This window comes from Pyricularia pennisetigena, chromosome 3, assembly GCF_004337985.1.
Source record: "Pyricularia pennisetigena strain Br36 chromosome 3, whole genome shotgun sequence".
Classification (NCBI taxonomy): Eukaryota; Fungi; Ascomycota; class Sordariomycetes; order Magnaporthales; family Pyriculariaceae; genus Pyricularia; species Pyricularia pennisetigena.
In genome coordinates this window covers 6,971,656-6,978,510 of record NC_043742.1, presented here as the reverse complement: position 1 = coordinate 6,978,510, position 6,855 = coordinate 6,971,656, and the positions used below count along the sequence as shown (strand labels likewise).

The following is a 6,855-nucleotide window of genomic DNA, read 5'->3' as shown; positions in this document are numbered from 1 at the left end:
GTTTGTCAGTCAGACCCCAGTCTGCTCCAAGGTTGCGAATGGTGCCTGAAAAAGAAAATCTGTGAGAAAAACAAAAAAAAAAAAAAAAAAGGAGAAAGAAAAGAGATAGGTGAGGCAGGAAGGTATGTTACCTGGCGATGGAGGTAAGTAAGGTACCTTTGGGGGGAACGGACAGAAGGTACAAGGTCCAGATCTACCCTATGGGGATCCTCCTGCCTATGACGAAGAGAAAGGAATAGGTGGGCACAGAAAAAAATAAAGAAGAAAAAAAGAGCAAAAGAAAGAAATGATTGACGCGGAACCAGCCAAAAGACAAGCAAGGGATAACCCCCTCTCACAAAGATGATTGAGGGACGAGGTGACAAGGAGAAAGAGTGCAGCAAGTGGAGGGGGAGAGTAACATGAAATGAGAGGAAATCGGGCTGTAGTGACAAGCCACCGAAACACGGGGTTGTGTCAGCATGAACTGGGGTCCTGGACGATCACCACCCGTCAAATGGGGAAAAGAATTCCAGCCGAACCACGTTCGTCCCATGGTCTTGGCGGGAAGTGTGATGAACTGACAGACAGCTTCAACGGCCCGGCTTGCGTAGGAGAATAAAAGAAAAGCCAGATTGATTGGCAAATTGGGTTTCCGGTTTAATGCGGCTGATATTGAGACCGAGAAATGGAGCATTTACTGTCGTCTTAACAGTCTTTTACTTTGCATTTCCCAGGGAATCAATACACGGATATGCACTTCTTTCCCAATGCTGGTGGGGGGGAGTTCTTGGCCTGTCGTCTGGACTGGTGCTACACTAGAGTACAGTACAGTACATCAGCCCCATGTAACCAAAAGCGAGGTTGAAGCGAACCCTGTCGACGAATCGTTAACGGCCAGTGCGTTCCCGGCTGTCAGCCAAGACTTTTGGCTTCTTCTCGCTTTGTCTCTTAGCGAATGAGGCTGAGATTACTTTGTGCTTTGTCTGCAGGAGCAGAAATCTTGCTCTCACTTTGCAGATAGGACGATGGTATTTCGGCTCACTGGCCCGATCCCCATATCCTGTAATTACATGTGTTGTCCCATACTGAAAATATATCCCGAACCAGGCAATCTCTTGTCACTGCCACAGTGGCCTCATGTTCTGCCTTCGAAGCATCTCATCATTAGACAGCCCGTCCCTCGGAAAACCGTTGAGAGTCAATCCCGTGCCCACCCGTTTTTAATAAGCAACAAGGGACGCGGGATCCGGTAAACAACTCGTCCGATGATGGGGATGACAAAGACACAACAAGGCAAGCGGGACAAGAGAAGTGACGCACCAGATGCTATTTGAAGGAGATAGTAAAAAAAAAAAAAAAAAAAATACAGTAAAGTATACCGACATTCCGGTTACGTTTCAGCAAACAGCCTGAGAGCCGCTCGTCAATCAGAAAACGCATTACCGTACCACTGTAGTACAAGTCTGGCCCAGTGAAACGTAAGAAAAAGAAGAATTCACAAAGGTGTGGAGAGGGGTAATAGTACAAGTCGTCCTAGCAAAACAAGAGAGCCATTTCAAAGTTTAAAAAAGCCAGCCGCCCACCAAAAAAGAAGGCTCCGGAGCCGCTGAGACGAAGCGGCGCCAGTTTCACAGGGTTCTTCATCCAACAAAAGTCCAGCCAGCAACTTGAGCGGATAGGGCCGAGTGGGGGTGGGCGCGTCGCAGCGGCCAGGCTCATGCGGGCGTGGCCCTGCGCACCAATCCACCCAAAAAAAAAAAAAAAAAAAAACCCCCCAGCCGCGATCTTACGACGTACTATGGAATGATTTCTTCCCGGCTCTTTTTTATCGATCGGACTAGAAAAACAAGAAGCTTCGAACCCTCCTTCCCCAGCTGCCCTACCATAACTACACGTTTTAGGGGGCGGGAAGCCCCCATTTTGTGAGCCTGTGCGCAATTCACCTAAATATACATTGCACATGACACAGAGATGGCTGTGGAAGACTGGACCAGAGAGTTTGCTGATTAGCTCGAGAGTCTAGAACTAGAAAGTCTAGCCTAATTAGTTCTAAGATAGAGAGATAGAGGGGCCAGAGGTCTAGACACGCCGTCCTAATTAAAATATTGTTCTAAAATCAAACAAGACTGTATACATTGTACATGGTAAGAAAACAGGTACAAATGAATAACAATAAATAGCTTACACAGGCTGTAGAATATCCGCGAATGAAAACAAGGGGCTAGGTTTTCTTCACAATATACCTTAAACCCAGAAAATATAGACCCTCTAATAGACTTGTCATGATCGTTTTTGACCGAGCTCTTCCGCAGATAGTTCCTCCCAGTCATCCCAGTCTGCCGTGGACCCTGCGATCTTCCTGCCGATCCAAATACCCAATGCAGTTGCGATGCTGGCGAATAGGAACCATCCTTCAAACCACTGTTGTTATTCTCAACTTGGTTAGCTACGCAGCCGGCAGAAAAAAAAAAAAAGTAACCCACTTAGAGTGGTGAATGCTCCTTAACGCAGTTGCGTAGGAAGGGTTGATATTTCGGATGAGCAAATATTGGGGTTAAAAAAAAAATAAAAAAAAACTTACACGATCAACAAATCCAGGCTCGAGCGCACTCTCAAGCACGTCCCCTACTGCACTGGAAGCTTCCTTGGGCAGGTTGCTCCTCAGCAGAAGCGCCGCGCTAATGACGTAGGTCGCCGTGACCTGCGCAACCAGCAGCGGCAGGTTCGCTTTTGTGTGGTGCAGAAGCCCCGGCGCCCACTTGGAAAACAGGTGAAAAGTCTGCAGGACGGAGTTTGCCGACAAGGCGAGGATGACCCCTGAAAGCAAGAACGAGATCTGCCTCGCCCATGCAAGCTGGTCCAGCTTAGGGTCCCAGTGCCTGGCGAGCAGTCCCAGGAAGCGGTTTATGGGATCTGACGACGAGAAAGATGCACCTGGGGAGTAGGCCCGTCGGAGGGTCGTCATGGTCGTTGCGAGGATCCTGTAGATACAGTAGAGGCCAAATGCATATGATGGCAGCGCCATGAGGACGCCCAGAGCGGTCCCGTCCCTTGCGTGGTTTGCCTGTCTCGCTCGCATGGCCGCCAAACTGGCCGACATGCTGGCTTCCATCTGTTCCAACCCAGCTATCTCCATCTGCAGTGCCTTGATCTCCCCAGCCTCGCCACCACCTCCCAGGCTCTTGATCGACCCAACCAGCTTGCCGACGAGCTGTGCCGGCGAGGTCGGCGAATTGTGCTCGGCCACCGATGTCGTGGCGGCCGACTTTTGCTGCAGTGCTCGTAGACGGTGTTTCTTGTGCACCAGCAGCTCCTGGGTGGCCTCGAGCCCGGACTGCTTCCTGGCAATCTGCGCATCGGTGACCGGTCGTTTTCGGTGTTGCCTGTTGTCGGAGAGTATGTGAAATGGAGAGGAGACGCTTGCAAAGCCTGACAGAAGCGCCATTAGCGCTATGCCAATCACGCCTATCCTCTCGAGACAAGCCCTCGACAGTACGCTGCCACCGGCAGAAAGGTCGGGGAAGGCGGTAGGAGAGTCCCGCATCGCCATGGAGATTCCCGTGCTGTCAAAGCTAGCCGCAGCGTCTCGTGCATAGGCGTAGTTGTCATCCTGTCCGGGGGCCAACCGCCCCAGTTGCCAGAACACCAGGAGCCAGGTCGCAAATGCAACCAGCTGCAACATCCATGCCATGCGTGGGAGGCGCCCCTTGGCCGTCCGTTGAAAAGACCAACCGGCCCCGACGATGACTGATTGGATTACAAGAAATGGTATCAGGCCGATGAGCAGAAAGAGCAGAGTGGGCACTGTGTACCGCAGCGCCGTCGTCCTCGCCCTCGAATCAATCAGGTCCGAGATCTCGGCCAATATCAGCTCGCCTAGGACGGTCGAAAGCCCAATCGTGGCCGCAAAGGCAGCCACCGACAGTTTCCGGCGAATGCTGCGGTTTCCGTGCTCGACATGACACGCCCGCAGTGCCGCCGGTGCCGATGCTGGGAGAACATGGTCCTCCCCGTCATCGCGCGCGCCGTCGTGCATCCGCGACAACAGAGGGTGGACATGACGGGAGGTGATGATGGCGACTACGGCAAAAGTCCCAATGAAAGGTGAGAGTGAGAAGAACGTTCCTATGATGGACGATGGAGGCTGCGCCGAGCAGGCGTCGGCGCCGCAGTCGGCTCCACGCATTTGTCGCCCTTGTCGTCGTGGCGGTGCGTCCAAGTCTTTGCCAGTTGTATCTCACACGTGACTTTGTTGATATTATATGGAATGGTAGCTAAGGAGGGCAGCTAGCTTCGTATTGTATTGGTTGGCCGTGGGATCAGTTGAGACTAGGATTCGGGCATTTCAAACTGTGAGAGCTCCGTTTTTGCTGGCCATTCTCGTTGGTCTATGTTGTTTGGCCCTCACTTTGCACAGGTCGGCCCTAAAAGTGAACGACTGACTGCCTCGAGCTGGTGTCGCATTCCACAGTCAATCACAGGGGCAAGCAAGCTTTGCAGACCTAGTGACGGGAGGTTTCTGTTTTGGCAAAGGGTTACAAGAGGTTCGTAGTGATTTTTAGAAAGCCAAATTTTGTTTAGTTTTTTTGCTCCAACTCAAAAAGGAATCGAACCGAAACCCGACCAGAGGTACCCTCCCACCTAGGACGCGGCGCGATCTTGTTTGCGTCACCCTAAAGCCAAGCCTCTCTGCTACAAACGCTGAGGCGGCAGGGGGTGCTCAACTCGGGGCCCCACTACCGCTATGAGCCACCCCCACTTTCCCTCTCCCCGGGGCTGCGAGAGAATGAGCTAGACAAGCTAGGCAAGCTAGGGAAGGTAGCTGCATAACCCGCTGAAGCTACCCACGCGTGTATTTGCCGAATGGAGGGAGAGCAAGCAAGCCAAAGCAAGCAAGCCAAGGAACGGGCTGGCAAAGCAATAATACTCGACAATGAGGTGCATAGTTTTACACCCGAAACACTAGATATGCTGGTTCGAGCCGTATCTATTCTCACTCACTATCCTGCTATGTTTCTTGTCCGTCCCTCTCTAACGGTCTCATTCATCAGTAGTTCAGGGCGAACGGCTCAAGAATAGGTAGGCAGAAGCAATTTCCACAGTCTGAAACAGTCTGAACCAAGCAAGTTAGACTCTCATTAAGCCATTTGACTGCATCGTGTGTAACACTGCACGAGCGCATTACGGGCGACTGCTCCACGACACCGTCCTTAACCATAAGCCCGTCGCACTCATCGTCATGACAACTGATGTCCACCAGCAAATGTGTGCAATGACTCTACCAGAATGATGATAGATACATAACAACAAGACGAAGAGACTTAAGTCTTCCGAATGTGAAATTGAAGCCAATGCTCCCAACTCGAGCCGACTGTTGTGCCCGATTAGTATAACAGAGTTGGTTGATTTACTACAGTCAAGGCTTTCCCTTCAGTCCCTGGCCACTTTGACTTCCCGGGCCGCCCTGAGTATTATCGTCGTCGTCGTCGTCGTCATCATCATCGTCAACTGGTTGCTCGCGTAGCGCCGCCGCCTCGGCAACCTCCATTTGGTGCAGCTTCGTCTTTTTGATCTTCTCATCTGGGTTGCCCTGACCGCCCTTAGCAATGATCTGCTCGCCAGACATGACCTCAAACTCGTCGCCAGAGTCGTCGGCGCTCTCATCATCATCATCACTGCCACCGAGTGTCGAAGGTGGTGCAGGCACGGCCGCCAGAGCGCTGGCGACCTCTTCGGCGTGGAAAGTCTCCTTCAGAGGCGAAGTCGGTATGCTGTGCATTCGTGGATGCATCCGCGATTCAAGAGCAACACCCTCGATTGTGGGGTCGAATGAGCTCGGAAGGCCAATAGCTGCGGCGACCCTGTGGGCTTCCTCGTCGGGCGAGAGCCTTGCCTCCAGCTCATACAGACTGCTGTTCTCGCTGTCCGCCTCGTGCTTTCCGTCGTTGGAGGCCAGCATGGAAAGATAGCTCTGCCTGTTCGGATCCTGGCTCCGCTTCTCTTTTTTCTTCTTGCGTTTGTCGATGTCGCGAACCACTACCGTCGGCACTGGCGAGTATTGTAAACAGTACTTTGAGAAAGAGTTTCGCGTGTTGACGAGTCCTTGAATGCCTCCAAGGGATCGGCCGCGTGTGCCGACGACTAGCATTGAGGGCTGGTATATGTATATCTGCAAAAAAAAAAAAAAAAAAGGTATGACAGTGGTCAGTACGGGTTCGACAAGATCCATCGCCCGAGGCGGTATAACCCAACAAAAAGATGCACAAAACACTTGGAGTACCTACCAGCTTCTGGAAAGTCTCGTGTAGTTTTCCAACGGCATACTCCAGCTTGATGCTAATGGCACAGTCCGGAGGAATCTTCTGCTTTATCCTCTCAACCATTGCCTGGGCTTTCGGCTTGTAGTTTTTGTCGTCACGGCTGTCTCTTTCCGAAACATGCACGCAAATGACCTCATCTCCGTCCTCCGCATACTCCTCGAGCAGCCACTGTAGTGCATAGTCAGAATAGAAATGCTGGTCAACGCCGGCCATCATGGTGCGCGAGCGTCGCTTGGGCTGATAGCCATCATGCGTCAGATTGATCGTGTAGCCCAGCACATTGTTCTTGGTTGCCTCGCCGACTGGGATGTTGTCAAAGGAAACGTGATGCCGAAACCTGCCCGACGGACCATCTTCTGTTAGCAAAGCCATCGATTGGGCACAGCGGTGATGTCGTCAACTCGAGTTGTTGGGCATCGGCTTCAGAGATGCGCAGCGTTGCGCGATGGGCGAATTGTAGAACAGCAGACGGCGGGTAGAGATGGCGCAAATGAAGAGCAAGCTGGAATGACCAACAAGATGCCCCGCAGGCCGAACGCTTGTGAGACCAAGA

At 52.1% G+C, this 6,855-nt stretch overlaps 3 protein-coding genes across 3 annotated transcripts in view; 1 reads left to right on the top strand and 2 right to left on the bottom strand.

Moving 5' to 3' along the window:
* Positions 1-461: 461 nt before the first annotated feature.
* On the top strand, positions 462-941 carry PpBr36_03651 (uncharacterized protein; the record flags this gene model as incomplete). The annotated part of the gene is made up of 2 exons (XM_029890821.1): positions 462-549; positions 610-941. 2 exons carry the CDS (start codon positions 462-464, stop codon positions 939-941), a joined length of 420 nt encoding a protein of 139 aa, XP_029753402.1.
* Positions 942-2,262: 1,321 nt separating this feature from the next.
* PpBr36_03650 (uncharacterized protein) lies at positions 2,263-4,168 on the bottom strand (the record flags this gene model as incomplete). The annotated part of the gene is made up of 2 exons (XM_029890820.1): positions 2,263-2,403; positions 2,564-4,168. 2 exons carry the CDS (start codon positions 4,166-4,168, stop codon positions 2,263-2,265), a joined length of 1,746 nt encoding a protein of 581 aa, XP_029753892.1.
* A 1,230-nt stretch (positions 4,169-5,398) lies between these two features.
* Positions 5,399-6,855, bottom strand: part of PpBr36_03649 (uncharacterized protein) — a gene marked incomplete at both ends in the record, with an annotated part of 3,154 nt that continues 1,697 nt past the window's right edge. Inside the window, 2 exons of the mRNA XM_029890819.1 lie at positions 5,399-6,136; positions 6,267-6,639. Coding sequence (XP_029754328.1) covers positions 5,399-6,136; positions 6,267-6,639 — 1,111 coding nt within the window. The remainder of the gene's footprint in view (positions 6,137-6,266; positions 6,640-6,855) is intronic.